Source organism: Dasypus novemcinctus, chromosome 26, assembly GCF_030445035.2.
Source record: "Dasypus novemcinctus isolate mDasNov1 chromosome 26, mDasNov1.1.hap2, whole genome shotgun sequence".
Classification (NCBI taxonomy): Eukaryota; Metazoa; Chordata; class Mammalia; order Cingulata; family Dasypodidae; genus Dasypus; species Dasypus novemcinctus.
This window is the reverse complement of record NC_080698.1, coordinates 38,646,595-38,666,378: the sequence shown is the minus strand read 5'-3', so window position 1 is coordinate 38,666,378 and position 19,784 is coordinate 38,646,595. Positions and strand designations below refer to the sequence as shown.

General features: G+C 36.7%; 1 protein-coding gene across 4 annotated transcripts in view; it reads right to left on the bottom strand.

Annotated features, from left to right (window-relative positions):
• Positions 1-19,784, bottom strand: part of CNTN6 (contactin 6) — a 365,092-nt gene that overhangs the window by 193,531 nt on the left and 151,777 nt on the right. For all 4 annotated transcript variants that reach the window (XM_071211969.1, XM_071211970.1, XM_004449587.5 and 1 more), the window contains 2 exons: positions 7,354-7,480; positions 1,041-1,216 (listed from right to left, as the gene is read on the bottom strand). In XM_071211969.1, coding sequence (XP_071068070.1) covers positions 1,041-1,216; positions 7,354-7,480 — 303 coding nt within the window. The remainder of the gene's footprint in view (positions 1-1,040; positions 1,217-7,353; positions 7,481-19,784) is intronic.

Below are 19,784 nucleotides of genomic sequence, written 5' to 3'. Positions count from 1 at the left end.
TGTCTAGCTCTGCCTTTGAATAACCTGTGGGACATAAGACTTGCAATGAGAAACAGACACAATTAATAATTCATACATCTCCTGATGACTAAAATAGTTCCACAAGGTGGGCTTTGGGCCTATATTTTATTAATAAAATTCCCAAACAATTACTTCTTAGAGTAGTAGACACCATAGATCTTTTGTCATGTGCCCAAAGGAATAGTAGCTAACTGTCTGGCTCACTGACATATCCCCGGGGGAGGGAGCGGGGGTGGTGCAAAGGGAGGAATGCAAGATTTCAACTTTATCCACAGCCACAGATATAATTACTCTCCAACAAGGCTTTCTCTGGATCCAATATGAAGCATTTCAGACCCTGAAACACTATATATAAAGGGTCTAAGTTTCAGGATGTCTATTGTTCATCTGCTAATGTCCCCAAATGTCACCAAGGTAATTACTTGGATGGCATTTATGTGATGCAGCTGGACATTGTTGCAGTTAATACAAAGGCTGCCTTTGGCAACCACTTTATTTCCACCTACAGCAAACTGTAGGTTCATGATCATTTTCCTGGGAGAAAACCCTCCTCCCTAAAAGACACTTCTAACCTCAGCATTTTCTTCCTGTGCTCTCCACACTAATAAGCAGTGCAACAACAACAACAACAACAACAACAACAACAAGGAAATAAAGTAAAAGAATAAAAGTAGCACATCATGTATCTTCATCTTAATTCGAATATAGGGAATTTGGGAAGTGTTTCTAAATATAATTCAGAAAACATTTTTAAAAAACTGATTTTTCTTCATTTTTTAGAACAGATTTCTACTATTCCCAGGAGTGTAGATGCGCAAAATGCATGCTGTCAAAACTTTTTACCTCCATAAATTCATATTCGCTCTCAGAAAGCAGATTATTGGCAAAGCTATATTTTCTCCCATATATATATTTCATATATATATATATATATATATATATATATATATATATATATATATAAAGAATATTCTATTTTCAGAAACACATGGAGTAAGAATTATTTTTTCCAAACTCACATGCAAACTGGAGCTTCGCCTTCCGACTTAGAATTGTCCCCAGAGGATTGGTGGCCAGACACTGATACGTGCCAATATCTTGATCTGTGCGGGGACTACTGATTGCCAAATTGCCTCCATCCAACCTGTAGTGATAACTCATGGTAAAATCAATATCCGTGCCATTTCGTTTCCACCTTCAAGGGAAAAAAATCAAGTTATATTTATAATGTATAGAGTCGACTACTATATGTCTTAACCAACATGCAGTTGTCATTTCTGCAAGCATGAAACAACACAGTTAGATTTAGAGACAATCCCAACAATTACACTAAAGGCTACTCTTTTCGTGAGCTAGTGATCTCAATAACTAAGTTATTTGAAAGATCTTCAACTTTAGGAGTTACAAACACTGACCTAAATATATACAAAGAAACAACTGAACTCTTGGCATGAGATATGAAAAGTAGACATTCAGTCAATAACAATGGCCACCCTATTCCTTCAGCGAATTTTCAAATAACATATACCAAACCTGAACACCTACAACTGATACTACAAAATAGAATGTCAAAAAATAATTTAGAGATAGAAATTCAAAGAGGGTATATATATCACAAATGGTACAAAGAAAGTCAGAAAAAATTTTACAAGGTCAATTTGAGGCTAATCAAACAATAACCTGACTACTTTAGCATGACTGTTTCTATTAGTCTGTTACTTAAAAAAGTAATCACATTGAAAATATTTCAGCGGTACTTAGAAATGTCAAACTAAAATTATACTCTAGCAAAACAAATGCAGCTTAAGAGGCTTTTATTTTAGGAAGCAAAGAGTCTCCTGGCTTACCTATTAGTCCACAATACTTAGTACATGAATTAACTAACTGAAGGGCCTTACAGTAATATTTATTTTCAAAGAAGCATAAAAATATTATAAATTTCATTTCATCATTCTAAGATTAATGAACACCCAGTAATCATCTCCAACCAGACCCACTTTCCCATGTGTACCTCCTAACTTCCACCAAAATCTCCAGGCATTTTGAACAACAAAGACTGCATACGTAAGAGATTCATTCCTAAAGCACAGGCTTTGTGCAGTCATACAAACTATTTAGGAGAACAGATAATTAAAATTTTTTAATTATGACAATCAATCATTTAAAAAACAAGTGAATGACCTCTTTTTTCGTAATATAACCATTTCCAAACCATGATTTTAGGTCTATACCAGATTTGCTACGATTTCCCTTTTCAGACTGAGATCCTATAAAGAACATTTTGTTGGGGGAAACTAATTTTAAACGAGAAATGCCAATTTACAAAATTATCCCAAATGTGATTGGCTTTCTTAGGAAGATCCTGAAATATCCCATAGGGAGAGTTTGGTAAATGTTGACTAAAGTAGAAAATAAATGTGGACTTAGGTAATCCTCTACCTTATTAAAGAAGAGAAGTGATGGATCAAATACTAAATTGATCAGAGCTTTTGAACCAACTTTGTCACTTTTAAATTATTTAGCCAAATCCTGTGCACCTCAACTTCTCTTTAATAAAAGGGAGTTGAAAGACAGCAATCCAAAAAAGTATATTTTTTAGAGGAATTTGTAGACTCTATCTTATTTTCAGTGTTAGGGCAAGAAAAAGTAGAAAACTGCTTTCTTTAGGCTTGTCTTAAGATGCCAATATTCTCCCTGTCAGCCCTGCAACATCATCTTTCATAATTTGCTTACAGGGCACGATCTTTGGACCTTCACGTTCCCTTTCATTTTCAAAGCAAAGGATACACTGCACTTAGTTTGCCAGCTCTCTTTAATTTTGGAATCAATCACCGAAATAACTGCTGTCATCATTACATGCTCCTAATTAAGCTCGGTAATTGTTTTTCAACACAAATTCAAAGTTGTTGGCTTAGCAGCAGCAAATGAATTTTTCACAGTATCCCCATAATCATTCTAATCACTATGGTATAATGATTATTAAACTGTGCATATAGATCAGTGGTTCAACTCCTGGTGTGGGCTGTATCCTAATTAATGTGTTTAAATCAATGGAGAAACAGTATTAATGAATGCTAGGGATTGTCGTACACATGTTACTGATAGAATTACATACCCAGGAGTATTTTCCCATGATGCATGTAGGAAATATGCTTTAAATGGTTATTTTAAACATCTGCATTAATATCATATTAAATCCAGGAAACAATATGAATTTGAATAAGAATTGGGCAACATCCATCACTTTTCTTAGTTAAGCCATGTGCCAAGGATATATACGATGGTTGAAGCTATATTTGATTTCTGTCCCTCATTAACTTGGGTAAATGTGTTTCATTGCTTTTTCAAAATAGGGTCCTGCTTCAGAATCATATGGAATGCTTGTTAAAAGTACATATTTCTGGGCCCCTCCCTGGACCACTGAAGTAGAACTAAATCAACTGTGCACTAAATTTAATAGATTTACCCTCTGGAGAAATAGTCCTTATCCTAGCTTCGACATTTCCTTGTTATGTATCCTTAGACAAGCCATCTGATTTTTCTGGAAGTCAGTTACATCCACAATAAAAAATGCACAGTAAGATATATTCTGCTTTATCTCATGGGGTTGTTAAGAAGATCAAGTGAGGAAATGAATGAAGAGGATTAAAGGGCAAAGTGATTACTAATACGGTTTTTACTCAAAGAGGGCTGGAGGCTCTTCACACTTAAGGATGTGTTCATGATTAATTAAGGTAGGGTAGAATAAATTAAAGAAAGAAGTCTGCTCTAGTGACCAGGTCAAGAGGAGTTGACTCTGAAATTTTCTCTGATACTTCAGGTCCTTTTACTGATAAAGGCGCTAACTATATAGAAATAATTTGTGTGTTTCTTCAATTCCCCAAAGAAAATATGTGTTCTGAGTAGGAACTAAGCTCATTGCTGCTGATTTTCCTTGGCTTTCTAGGTATGATCAATCCTATCCCGGTACCATTTTTAGGTAACCACTTTCCAATCCTTTTCAAGGCTTCCTGGCTAGATTTATTTCTCATGTGTTACCTCCTGGTCATTACGGACTTTGGCCCAGTGGTTAGGGTGTCCGTCTACCATATGGGAGGTCCGCGGTTCAAACCCCGGGCCTCCTTGACCTGTGTGGAGCTGGCCATGCGCAGCGCTGATGCGCGCAAGGAGTGCCGTGCCACGCAAGGGTGTCCCCCGTGTAGGGGAGCCCCACGCACAGGGAGCGCACCCGTGAGGAGAGCCGCCCAGCGTGAAAAGAAAGTGCAGCCTGCCCAGGAATGGCGCCGCCCACACTTCCCGTGCCGCAACAGAAGCGGACAAAGAAACAAGACGCAGCAAATAGACACCAAGAACAGACAACCAGGGGAGGGGGGGAAATTAAATAAATAAATAAATCTTTAAAAAAAAAAAAAGGCTAATTCTTTTCATGGGAACACTTCTGAGCAGACTTGCCTAACATTCTTATAGCTTTCTGCTTTCACTCAAATTCCATTTGTGACACTATTGACTCAACTGAAAGTGACTTTGGACAGTTTGATTTTAAGCTTTTTCCAATGTTCTGCATTTAATATTGCTTAATTTCCCCTATGAGATTTTATTTGCTGAAAGGAATTTATTAAAAAAAGGAAAAAGAGTTTAAATATAAACTTCAACTATATCTATTGCTAATGATAAGGAAACTGATGCCAGAAGACAGAAAATTATTTTTCCAAGGTCACATAGGTATGACAGAGCTGGGCATAGAATTGAAACTCTTATTCTAAGCCAAGAACTTTCTAATTCCATCACAAATACCCAAAGAGACTCAAATAATGCTAGAATCTGTGGTTCAAGGATTTCCTTGCTAGTGCACATGTGTACATTTCACATACACACATACAAATACACACACCTAAGGTGAATATGGTTATGAGAGAATTGTATTATAAAATTTATGTTGGAAAGAGCCACACTAAAACTAAATTTCCACATTTTGTTGCCAATACACGTTATCTGAAATACCTTTGCCCTTTGCTTTATTATCTATGAAATTGGGTTTGAGTCTGACATTTAAGCATTAAAAATTTAGCTATTTTCTCACTGTCTTCCCAGAGTCTCTTGGCTATGAGTTTTATAATATATTCAAGGTGAGATAAACCAGGTTAGGGTAGTAGGAAATAAGAATCAATATTATTTGATTTTGTTTCTTAATTCACCAGTATTTTAGAAACAAAAGTCACTTAACAAAATTGAAATTTGAGATCTCTTCATTTCGGGAATTTCTTTATAGATAAAATTTAGCACACTATCTTGAAAAGAACTGTTTATATGTTTCTGCCTCTGACAAGTCATAAGCTATTTTTAATAGGTCATGTTTTATTTATTAATTTATCCTACTTTTACTTAGCAAATCTTTCTTATTTCATAGGCATTCATATATTCTTTCTCTCTCTAATAATTCCTCGAAATTCCTATGATCAATCAAATAATTTCTCAAAAATAAAATTACAACTTTACATATAAGGTACTCCTGAAAAGTGTGGCAATCAGATTTTTATATATTGAACCAAATGTTAAATTAAATAATACAGTTCATTAAATGAGGAAAAACAATGAAACAAGCTAACCAACACTGAGATAATGAACCATTTTATAAAGTGATCTTCCCCTAACACATAGGTTTCATTGGTTTGGGTTTCCTAAAGATAGGGAAATTCTAGTCAGTGTAGTGAGAAGACTTGGTTTTTCAGTTTTCTTGCTAAAAGAAAATAAAAAAGTTTTGGCAATGCATGGTGGGGATGGTAGCATTACATTGTGAACGTAATTAATACCACTGGATTATGTATCTGAGTGCAGGTAAAAGGGAAAATTTAAGTTGTATGCATGTTAGTTGGATAAAAAATAAAGCCACAACAACATAGGACTGTACAACATAAACAGTGAATGCTAATGGAAACTATGGACTATAATTAACAGCACAATTATCATAGTAATGTTTCATCAATTTTAGCAGAGTTTCCACACTAATGCCAAGTGTTGATAATAGGGAAAACTGTGTGTGTGAGGAGGAATATGATGGGAACTCTGTATTTTCTGAAGGATTTTTCTGTAAACTTGTAACTTCTCTTATAAAAGAAAGATATTTTTTAAAGAATGCAAAAAACAGAGAAAAGGAGATGCTGAAGTTAGCTGGGCAAAATACAAGATAAGAGAGAGTTAACTTTAATTTTCTTTATTTAAGTTATTTAGCTAGCTAATGGGGAAATTTTAAGACAAAAGTAATTTTAAACATAAGCGTTCTATTTTTACTGCAACCTAAAAATTAGGCTAAATCAGCTCATTTTCCCAAAATATATTGACATTGTTACTTTTGGGTCATGTTGATTAAAGTTAACTATAGAAAATTAAGACTTAAGAGTTCTTATATATAAAGCCCAAAGCTAAAATGGTCATTTTGATATTTAGTGTCTTTTCCTATATTCAGGATTCTGCATATGCAGTTCTTACCAAAATATCCTTACTACTTATACAAGTAACATGTGTGCATGTATTTCTAAACATGTGAATTCTACCCACAATATAGCATCAAAGTCTGCCTTTAGTGTAACCTTGCAAATAATAAAAATATTTCTTGCATTTCCTCCCTATTACTGTACTGGAAATATGTGAAAAACAATTATGATTTTGCTGTAATTGCTCAGAATAAAACTCTCTTTTTACCTTAGAAGGTACATAGCTGTCTTTGACAAGTCTTGCTAAGTCAGTGCTTCTAGTGAGAGGAGACATGCCAGTGGGGTCACAGAATATTATCTGCTAAATAATAGCTTCCATCTTGCTAAACTCCTTTTGTGGCACATTTTCACAGTCATTGCACACAGGAAAACTGAGGCAGTAGCCACCAAACTGGGAGACAGGGAGGGTGTGCAAAACAAGCTTGCACTTTAGTCTTTCAAACTGAGGAAACAAATGTCTGTCCGTCTCCCCCACCTGCTTCCCCACTTCCATCATCCCTCTCCCTTCCTTTCTTCCTACCACCCTTTCTCCCATTCTTTCTTTCTTACCGCACATGGCATTTCATGGCATCAATCTCAAGAGTAAATGTTCTAAACAAATCTAGTGAATAATGACAGGCATAACAGTGGTTACCTTGGGGAGCGGGGAGTTAGTTACTGCCTAGAAAATGGCACACAGGAACATTGGGGTCCTGGGAATGGGCATATCTACATGGAGAGGACACAACTGTATACATACGTAAAAATTCACTTAGCTGTACAATCCACATTAGTGCACTTTACTGTGACAAAGAATAAAAACAAACAGCATACAGTGTGGTTCGCAGAAGTAAGACTTTACCTATAATGGGGTAAAGGGTGACCGTTAGCAGCACAATTCAGAATGATTTCTGATTTTGATAAACCCAAAGGAAAAATGACATCTTGTGGTTCCTGGGTAAAAACAGGGCAGCTGGAAAGACCATCACCTGTGAAAAGAAAAGAATAATGTTACATGAAAATATGTGATTCTGTTTTGAATGTATGTTTTTATTAGATATCAAGTTGCTACACATTTTTTTTAAGTTTATTTTGAAAGAATCTCAAACTACAGAAAAAAGTTGCAAGAGTGGTAAAAAGAAATATATTTTTCAGAACCATTTGAGAGCAAATTTGCGAACTGATACCTGACTACCCCAGATAAATTAGTTTATGTTTCTTACAAACAAAGGTATAATTCTACTTAACCACAATAAAACCATCAATGAAATGAACATTGAAATTAATATTGATTCAGTACTAACATCTAATTGCCAGGTCCTATTTGCATAAATTATTATTGTTCTAATAATAACCTTTATAGCAAAAGGATCCAGTTAAGAACACAAGTCTCAGCTAATTGCTGTGTCTTTCAGTGTTTCTCAATCAGGAACAATTCCTGGTCTTCCCTTAATTTTCCTGATCTTAGTACAAATGAAGATTACAAAGCAGTTATTTGGAAAAGATTACAACCTCAGTTTGAGGTTGTCTGGCAGTCAGGTACTAGGGAGTGGGGGCAGTGGTGGGAGCTGTATTCCCAGGATGCAGATAATAAGAGGGAGCATTGTCTATAAGGAATTTTTAAAACAATAATGAAACCAGTGAAAATTGTCCCTGTATTTTTTTATCACCATGCGCAAAACTCCTTCCCGGCAGTCACACTACACTGATCTCACTGTCCTCCTCTATATCTTCCACTCCCTCCCCGACCTCGTTCACCACTGTGCCTACTGTGTTGTGTCCTTTCCATTGAATCCTGCCACATGGCACAGTACTATTTTTTTAGCTTTTCAATATGAAATAATTTCAAACTTACCAGAGAGTTGCAAAAATATTACAAAACCCATGTAGAGATTCCAACATCACCCCCCCACACACATACCTAGATCAACCAATTTTAACATTTTGTCACTTCTGCCATACACTTTCATTCTATTTGTCTCTTTTTCTGAACATTTAAGAGTAGGTTGTACATATCATGCTCCTTGAACACATAATACATCAATATATATTTCCAAAGAACAAGGATATTCACTTAAGTGCAGTTACCAAGGTCAGGAAATGTAACATTGAGATACCAGTTTTTTCAATTATGTTCTTTTGAGCCCTTTTCTCTTCCATTATTAGATCTCATCCAGGATTATGTACTGTATATAATTGTAATTGTTTCTTTGGTTGCTCTTTGTTTTTTTTTAATTATGGGAGCATATACATGATATTATATAACTTTCCCATCTCAACTACTCCCAAACATATCATTCAGTGGGATTAATCACAATCATTGTGCTGTGCTACCCTTACCACCATCTATCACCAGAACTCTCCTATCACCCAAATGGAAACCCAACACCCATTATACATTAACTGCCCATTTCCCCTACCAAATCCACTGGTAACTTATACTGTAATTTCTGTCTCTGTAATAGCTGGAATGATATGTGATATATTATAGTCATATATTATATTAAATAGCTAAAATATTTTATATTTTAGCTAGTTCATTTAAATGGAATTATACAGTAGCTGTTTATTTGTATATGACTTATTTCACACAACATGATACTTTCAAGGTTCATCCATGTAGTAGAATGTATCAGAATGTCATTCCCTTTTCAGGCTGAATAATATTCCCTAGCACGTGTATAGCATATTTTGCTTATCCATTCATCTGCTCATGAATACTTGGGTTGGTTCCACCTTTTGGCTCTTATGAATAATGCTGTTGTGAACACCAGTATACAAATACCTGTCCAGTTCCCTGCTTTCAATTCCTTTGAGTATTGAAGTAGGATTGCTGTATCATAAGGTAGCTCAGTATTTATCTTTTTGAGGAACTACCAAAGGATTTTCCATAGTTGCTGTACCATTTTACATTCCCAGCAATAATGTTTATTATGAGGGCTCCTATTTCTCTGCATCCTTACCAGTACTTATTTGTTACATTTTTAATAGTAGCCATGCTAGTGGGTGTAAAATGTTATCTCATTGTAGTTTTGATTTGTATTTCCCTAGATGCTAATGATGTTGAGCATGTTTTCATGTGCTTATTGATGATTTGTATATCTTATTTGGAGAAATGGCTAATCAAGTCCTTAGACCATTTTCTTTTTAACTGAGTTGTATTTTTGTCATTGAGTTGTATCAGTTCATTATGTATTCTAGATATTAAACCCTTATCAACTACATGGTCTCCAAATATTTTCTTCAATTCTGCTGATTGTCTTTCCTTTTTTTGGTAATAAAAAATGATGGAAAAATATTTATATTTTGATGAAGTTCAATTTATCTTTTTTTTTTATTTTGTTGTTTGTACTTTAAGTAAAAAACTCTAAGAATCAATTGCCTAATACAAGCTGTCAGGACTTCTGCTCTATTTACTGGTGATGTTAACTTTGATCATTTGGTTAAGGTGATGTTTCCCAGGCTTCTCCACTAAAAATCTATCAATGTTCTCTTTTTCCTTTGTAATTAGTGTCTTATGGTTAGAGAGTTGGAGACATGTAAATATACTGTTCTTCATCAAACATTTAATTTTTTATTGCTAATTTCTATCAGTACGAACCCATGTTTTATTATTTATTCAATGGATTACAGTCTATTACTACTTATTTTGATGCCTAATTTTTCCCTAATTTGGCCAGTAGGAAAACATTCAAGCTGTTTCCTTTGTTCTTTTGACATGTCCCTATCATTCTTTGAACTCTTCCTTGCTTTCTGTTACAACAAAGTATTCTAGACTTATCTTCTATTTTTTTCTGTCCTAGTCCTTGAATTAGACTTTTTGTTTTCCAAGAAGACCTGGTTCCATTTATTAGATAATGTCATTTAGAAATCAATGTCTGGATGCTAAATGTGATCATTGCTATTGAGGTGCTGCTGCTTTAGGTAAGTTACACATCTCTGTCTATCTGTAGTGACCTATAGTCTAGTTTCCCTCTTTCCATATTTGTAACTCACTATTCTGGCTGTGAGAAATCCAGTTCCCATTATCCTCAATGTATTTATTCATTACTCAATTCCCCTGTAAGCAACTAATCTCCTATTACTTTCACCACTCTCTCTCCTGTGTGAAGGTTCACTTCAAACAGTACTTCTTCTTGCAGCTATCCTAGTTGTACCCCCAGACCTGCTCTGACATCCCTTGCTGACTTCTCCCCAACCCATTTTCCCTCCACTCCTTACCTCACTTGCATTCCTACACTGTGCAGCATCTCACCCCTGCATGGATGCCCTTCTCATTCCAGCTGGCTTCTGATAGTCTGTGCATAGCCACATGGCTCCATAGATGACTTTCTCCCATCATTCAGGTTCTAACACTTCACACTGGAAAAGACCCTCTCCATGAAAGGGGTGACCCCAGTATAGAGCACCACTTCCCTATCCTTTGGCCCTCATGGATAGCCTTTCTTCTCCTCTCAGGCTCCAATACCTCATCCCCCACACTCACAAGAATGTCTGCCTTACTGACCCCACTTAATTGCATTTGGACTGAATTGTTGAGAGTAGAAGTAAAGAGGAGGAGAAAAAAGAATTTAGTATTCGTATTTCTGCTGAAACTCAGTATTTCTTTTATGTGCAAATGAACAACATAAAATACAACTTTGCTCTTATCAGTTCTTAATTTTAGGACATCTGATCTAAAATTCTAATAGCTGTATTGAGGAAACTGCAAGGGCATGGTTCTCCTCCCTGTTATCAACCGCAGCTCCACAGAATCTTAACATTAGAAGATCTTCTGTAGATCATGTGGGCCACATGTCTGGGTTTGGGAAGGCAATAGAACTAGTGGTTAAGAGCATGGGCCCTGAAACCAAGTGGCTTCAGTGGATTGGAGCAGTTCTTAGTGTCCTCATTGGTAAAGTAGAGATAATATCTATATCAAATGGTTGTTTTGAGATGTAATTATAAACTGCTTAGAAATTTTGTCACCATTTTTCTGGTACAAGTTAATATTTCATTAAAAAATTATAACAATCATATTGTTGCAACTATCAAGATTTTTGTGTGATGTCTTAGCATCCATCTCACTTCACTTAATCCACTTGCCTCAACACTGACCTCTGGACTAGTTATAAGCCATTTTCTATCTCTGGCATAGACTTCCCGGCATTCAAACCTACCTCTGCTGTTACCACTCACACCACCCACACACCTCACCTCACTTAGACCCATAATCTGCCCCATTTGATAAACTAATTATCCCACCGCCCTTGGATCCCCAATCCCTTTCCCTTTTCACATATATTTGCTTTAAAGTAATGGATCTTTTATTCCCACATGAAATTTACTAAGCTCATCCCAGACTATAATTAAGGCATAAGCCCACAGGTCCCTCTAACTCTGCTCACTTGCTGGTTGAGCCACCAAGCCAATTGATCTACACATTGACCCCTCATGATACCACTCTCTCTGGGACCTGTAAGTAACAAACTATCTTTTCTCATGCACTGTGGTCTCAGTTTCCCATTGTGTCACACCAGAAACCCTCTTAGACCCAAATTTAAAATCCATCTTAACTAACTCAAAACAATTGACACAGTTAGCATGGTGTACTGATCATGACCACGGAAAATGAGGTATAAAGCATTTTTGTGCTCTTGGCTTGTCTCTCTGATAGCTAATACTATCTAGGGAGGATCTGTGACTTGCTGATATAATGCCATGCTGTGCTGTGCCACTGCCTGTTGCTTCTGTGAGGTATTGCCAAGGTTTCTTACCTAAACTGTGGTACCTTCTTTGGGATCTACAAACTGCTACTAGCCCTAGTAGGGCAAAAGAAGAAAACGTGGTTTCCAGCACTCCTCAGCATGAAGTTACTCATTTGAATCAAACTGGCTAATATTTGAAGGTCCTATTGGCTCTGTTGTGGTGGTATAAGGACAGGAAATGAACAACCTCTGTCCTGGTGCTGGGCCAGTGTTCACATGGACTTTAAGAGGGCTGGTTCCACAGTAGCTGGGAGCCTACTCCAGGTCTAACTACTATGTTTGTTCATCATGCACTGGAGACCATGTACATATCAGCTCCAACCTAGCAAAAAGGGCACCCCTCCTTAGTGCATATCATATGGCCCCCTACTGGCAATGGTGCCCACTGGGGCCTGCAATCCTTTTGTGGCTGTTGCTGTCTCTCTGCTACTGTCACTTTTCATCCTCCAACACCATGGATTACTGTGGGTCGAATCCCTGGCACAAGGTGGCTAAAGAGTTATTAGTGGGAAGGGGACTTGACCCAGTGGTTAGGGTGTCCGCCTACCACATGGGAGGTCTGCGGTTCAAACCCTGGGCCTCTTTGACCCATGTGGAGCTGGCCCACACGCAGTGCTGATGTGCACAAGGAATGCTGTGCCACCCAGGGGTGTCCCATGCGTAGGGGAGCCCCACGCGCAGGGGAGCCCCACGCGCAAGGAGTGCACCGGTAAGGAGAGCCGCCCAGCGCGAAAGAAAGTGCAGCCTGCCCAGGACTGGCACTGCACACATGGAGAGCTGACACAACAAGATGACACAACAGAAAGAAACACAGATTCCCATGCCGCTGGCAACAACAGAACCAGACAAAGAAGAACATGCAGCAAACAGACACAGAGAACAGACAACTGGCGGGGGGGGGGGGGGGGGCGAGGAAGGGAGGAAGGGGAGAGAAATAAAATAAATAAATAAATCTTTTTAAAAAAAGGGTTATTAGTGAGACAAAATGTCTGAGTCTATGGGACTAGCCATTCCTCCCTACTGCTTATAATTCCAGGAAATGTAGCCCCCTCCAAAAAAAAACCCACATAACAACCATATATTATTTGGGCCCTACTAAAGGCTGCTGCTGATTAGCGTTCCAAGACCCTAATACTGCATTCTCACAAGCTAGGGGTTCTCCCTAATGATGCAACAACCATCATACTAGTAGAAACAGAGCCCGTTGAGGTAAATTTGGACACCCTAGGGAGAGTTGCTTATGAGTCTGGTCAGCAGAACCACAGATCTTTCCAATGACCATGCTAAGGTCAAGCAGGAGACTGAAGGAGAGCTCAGACTGGAAACTGAAACTCAAAATTTTACTTGTTTGGTGATTCAAACCGTAGTTAAAGATTTTGTTTCAGGGACAAGGAGAAAGAGGAAAATTGGTTACTGGATGTCTCTAATATGGGGTCTGAGTTGCTACTCTCATCCCAGAAAATGAGGAAATTGGCTGGTATCATTAAGGCCCTGAGCACCTATCTTATTGACCTGGATATTTATGGTATGAGAAATAAAAATGACATACCAGTCCACAGTGCATCTTAACACCAGGGCAGATGTCCACTGGTAAACAACTGATGAGACCCAGTTTTCACACAGAAAGTTTGGAATGATGCTGTGGCATAGTATTTCTTTGAGATCCAAAGTTCGTCTCTAGCCCTGAAGAGAACCCCTTTCACAAAGAGTCATGTAAAATTGTTTCTTACAGGGTGCCCCCTTTCCCTGAATTACGAGTAAGTCTTAGCATGAATTAGCAAGACTCATACCAACCCTGAGGCTATGGACCAGGTGGAGTTATGAGAATATGAGACTTACAGCCACCCTAGAGGGCCACGTGGCTCATTCCCTAGGGCGCTCCACCTCCTCCTCATGCTGCATAGCAAAGACCCCTGTCTCCCTAGGAGTAGTGACTATTGGAACAATTGTTATTTAACAGCTAACCCTAGTGGGGGGTACCTTTTGCTTTTCCTTTCCTTACTATAAGTACTTATTAATTGTACCTATAGCACAATTATTCAGTACCTATAGCCAATCGCTCTACCCATTGACTCCTCATGACACTAGCCAGGCTGCAATCAAGGCACAAATGCACAGGTTTCTGTAGCTCTACTTGTATGTCCCCCTCCCACTGGCAGAGCATTCCTGTCAACTCTTCATGGACCCCTCTCTTTCTGGGACCTGTGTGTAAGAAACCATCTTTTCTCATGAATTACAGTCTCAGTTTCCCATTGTGTCCCATGTGGTGTCCACCTGGACCCAAATTTAAAATCCAACTTAAGTAATTCTACACAATCATCATCATCCTTATTATTACAGGTAAGAGAATTGAAACCCAGTCAGTTGAATCAGCTTTTGAAATTCAGCAACCTGCTTTATGAGAGAGCAAGAATTTAAACTTAGGTCTCTGACTTCTTTCTCTCCATTTTTCATCATTCTTTCAGATTTATCACTTCCTATTATTCTTCCAATATTTTTGTACCCAGACAGAATAAATTATTATATTAACTTTATCTTAAACTGTAATATCAGCATATTCCACGACTTGCCTAGAAATGTAAACAGATAAAGGTTTTAATTCCAGGCCAATCACTTAACTAGCTAAACCATACTGGACCAGTTACATAATCCTTCTGGTTCTCTGCTTTCTCAGATCTAATTTTAATGTATTAGCATTGTAAACACTGATCCAGAGAGAGTAGACTGAAAATGTTTTACAGCCTTTTCTTATTCCAGTGCCTAATGAAATGTGCAAGAAATTAACAAACACAAAACAACCATCAGACAAGAAACAGGCATTAGCAATAATTACTAACGGAAAAGGGACATAGCCTAGTATCATAGAATTAAAAACAATCAAACCAAACAAACAACAACAAATAACTGATGTGTAAAGAGGAATCTGGCTTGGCTTGGAAGGAGAAAGAGGATTTTATTCTCTAAGAAGTATTTATCCACTCTAAGATTTACTGATGAAATGGTAAAATTCCAAGAGTTCTCATTATGACCCCCAAATCTGGAGATGAACAGACTTGTATATACAAAGCCACATATTATTATTTTCCTCTTAAGTCTAAAGGGGAGTAGAAATCGCTTCTGTAGAGAAAAAGTTGAAGCAGGAATGCATGAACAGTACAGCTGATTCTAGCTTCATGACTATACACTCACTGGTAAAACCTCCATAGCCCAACAGAAAAAGGAAACTTCTCCTAACAAAGTATGCTGATGGCTCCTCCACCAAGAATATTTGCTATAATCCATTAAAAATTATCTTAAAAGAGAGAGAGAAGCACTCAGGTATTCTAAAAGAAATTGAATGTCTCTCAAATCCATCATTTATTCTTGCTACAGGAAGTAGGTACTCATGATATATCCAGTCTCCAAACTGGAGCTAAGAGAGAAAAAAACAAAGAGGTCCCAGATATCATGGGAAGAAAGTAAAAAAATAGTCCTTTCTATAAAGCAGATATTCTTAACAAGGGGTCTGTGAGCTTGAATTGACATTTAAAAAAGCATTGTTCATGAGGGGACATGTTGGTGTGGGTATGATATATTTATTAAATAATACACAGTATAGGTGGACTTAGTAAGGCGTCCATAGTTTTCACCCGGCAAAGGGGTTCCATGGAACATAGTTTTCACCCAGCAAAGGGGCTCCATGGAACAAAAAAGATTAAAAACCCGTGCTAAGAAGGAATAAACAATTTCTTTTGTCTTTTGGACAAGTAGAACCAGCTAAATTAGGAAGTTGTAGAACTAAGGATACAAATGTCAAACAAAATAGCATCAGCATCATGAAAGAACTAATAACTGAATTAAATAGGCAAAGAACAAAACAATGACTGAAAGTCAAATTACTGATATGAAAGGGAGATTTAAGATAATTGTAATTAATACAGTTGAAAAAAGCAAATATAACAAAGCAGATTAAGAAAAGACAGTGGATAAAAAAAAGAATAAAAATAATCCAACATAAAGATCCTTGAGGGAAGTGGGTATAGCTCAGCGGTTGAACATTTTCACTTGTACAAGGTTCTGGGTTCAATCCCTGGCATCTCCTTTAAAAAAAAGAGTTCCTTGATGCCTTGATCCTGAGATGGAGAAATAAAGAAATGTTTCAGAAGATATCATCAAGAAAAAATCACGTAAATTAAAAGAATACACCATGTTCCAGGAACATCTGAGACAGAGGACTCATTGCCAAGACCTGTCCTAGTTAAAGACCGATCTTAGAAATCAAAGAGACTTTGCAAGGAGCCAGGCAAAAAGAGCAATTCATCTATAAGAGTAAAAGAAAAAATATAAAGTTAAACTCTGGTTTTTAACAGTAGCTTTCTATACCAAAACACAATGAAGAAAAGTTTACAATAATCTGAAAGAGTACACAAGTATTATCATCCACCAAGATGGTTTTCTCAAATATAATGCTATTCAAAAGACATTACTCAATATTTACCACACACATACACACACACAAACTTAATAATTCAGGAAATAAATCTAAATGACTATTTTTAAAGAAGTAGTTTAACAATTAGTTCTATCTAACTAAAAATGAACCAATATACAGATCTAAAAGAAGGAGAAAAATATATATAGTGGAAATGTTTAAACATAAAACTAATGCTTAAGGATCATGTTAGTTTTTGTTATAGAAAAGAATAAAAGTGCCATAAATTCAGATAAAGTAAAAATAGTGATGCAAAATAAATTGAGAGGTGGGTGAGGAAATAGAAATATGTGAGTGCTAATATAATCATCTTTCACAGCAAAATGTCAATAGATAAATACACACAGAATTATTGTTTGAAAAGACATAAGCACTTTGTAGTATTTTTCAGTGTTTTTCTTTTTACTCTTAGAGGGCTATTATAGGAAAAATATATCTATGCTTTCTCAAATCATTTATTAGAACTTCAAACATTTCTTCATTTTTACTTTTATTTTTACTTCAAAATAAAAATAAATTTTGATATTGGTGTCATATTTATGTCTATAGTATGATCACATTTTTATTAAAGTATTTTCTCTATCTATGCATTTATTTATCTTAACATTAATCTACATTCTGTGTAGTTATATGCATAGAAATATGACTTAAATTTTACCAAATATTAGTGATTTTTATTTCTGGGGAGATTTTGTAGAGGGATAAGATTTTTCATTTTCTTTGCATGATTATTCATAATTTGAATGTTCCAAAATAAACAAGCATCATGCTGAAGAAAATAATTGTTATGTTTTTCTTTAAAAAATGAAGAGATGTTTGGGAGCAACTATGTTTAAATGGTAACCTATTATTTGGTGGTGGGAGTATAAATGATTTTTCTGTTCTTTTTTTGTACCTCTCCGTAATTTTAATATTTCCAACCAGGTTCCCTGCCCCCCCCCCCATCACTACCACCACAAAAAGAAAAAAGAAAAGACAAGAAAACCTGGCTGAAATAATGCATACTAAGAACTTAGCATAGTGTCAGGCACAAAAAAGCCACACAAAAAATGTGAATTCCTTTGCCTTCCTTTAATTTCTGGCTTAGTTTGCCAGAGCTGCTATGACAAATACATTAAAGCAGTTGGCTTAAGCAACAAGAATTATAGTCTCACATTTATCAACAGGCCATGCCTTCTCCAAAGTCTATATCCTTCCCATGGTGGCATTCAGCAATCCTCCGTCTCTTGGTGATCTAGCTACTTTTATTTTCTCCTTACTCCTCCTGCCATGTCTAAATTTCCTTTGCTTATAAGGATGCTAGTCATATGGGATTAAGGTCCATCCTGATTCAATCTGACTTCATCTTAAGAGGATCTTTGAAGACCAAGATCTCATATACAAATGAATTCATACCTACAGGGCCAGGGTTAGAATTTGAACATGTCTTGTGGGGAAAGTAAATTGTTCCCCAACAATTTCCCTCAGAGAAAGATCCTGTTAAAACCTCACATAATCCTAATTTGGAGTATAGCTTGGCTTAGTAATAGCTTATATTTGGAATAGTGATTTTTTTTTCAAGACACTTAACTATACCAATTACCTTAAATCCCTGTGATAATTTTTGTGAGACATACATTTACATTCTCATTTGATAAATGAAGAACTTCAGGCTGATAGCATTGGGCATTTTTCAATAATCTTTGGTTGACTTTGGAAGATACAAAAGCTTGGTTTTGATGAATTGTCATCAATTAGCTTGCTTTAGTTTGATAGGCTGACAAAATGCAATCTACCAGAAATGGATTGGCTTTTACAATTGGGGTTTATTAAGTTGCAGGCCTGAGTTTTGAGGCTGAGAAAAATGTCCGAATCAAGGGATCATCAGGTGATGCTTTCTCCCCCCAAACCAGCTGATAGTACTCCTGGATTCCACTCTCACATGACAAGGCACATGGTGGTATCTGCAGATCTCTCCCTTTTCTTCCAGGTTTTATTGCTTTCAGCTTCTGGCTTCCTCTCTGCTCCTGTGGCTCCTTTTCTCTCTTTCAATAATCATTCCCTTTATAAAAGACTCCAGTGAGAGAATTAAGACCTACACTGGGTCAGTCCTTACTGAAGTAATCTAATCAAAAGATCCCATCTGTAATATGTTTATACTCACAGGAATAGATTAGCTTTAAGAACATAATTTCTGGGGTCCATGAAAGCCTCAAACAACCACACAGCTAATAATACTTATTTATTCATTTATATTTATCAAATTTTAAGAGCTTGAATTTATATCATTTGAGAAGGGAAAAAATCTATTTTGCCACCTAATTGCTTGGTATGGTAGGGTGGATTATGTGCCCCAATTTAGACATATTCTTCATCTTAATCCATGTCCTTATGAGTGTGAGCCCATTGTAAGCAAGAGCTCCTGAAGATGTTATTTTCAGTTATGGAATGGCTGAATTTTAATGAGGGTGGGTCTTGATCCAGATAACTGGAGGCCTGATAAAGAGAACTGGGAAGTCGCAGAAGGTAGAAAGGGAAAAATATTACCCTGTGACATGAGGCAATGATGCAAGCCACAAATCCCCAGTTATTGCTGGCAGCCAACACCAGAATGCCACTAATCCTGAGAGGAAGCAAGTTTCCCAGCCTCTGAAAATGTAAGGTAATACATTTCCATTTTTTAAACCCAACCAGTTTGTGGTATTTTGATAGCTGCTCAGGCCTATCAAGATACTGGGTCTCTTTGGTTAAATCATTAGTTTCCTAATACTAAAATGAAATGTTTAAATAATAGCCTCTTTTGTTGCTTTGTCCATGATGCCAGAAAGCAAGGACAACATTGTTTTTTCTCTGTACAGGAACAGCTAAAGATGTGTGACAATATGATATGAAAACAAGAAATAAAAATATTTCTACAAGTACTTTTGTTTTAAGAATGTATTAGAGGGCAGGAGGAGGATTGGTACTTGGAGATATTAGAACAGTATCTGATTATGTAACTGTATTCAAAACACAAACTATTTTTAAATTCCCTATGATTACAAAGTTACTCTATACAAAATGTTATATTTGGCAGCAAAGCAAGAATTTATACAG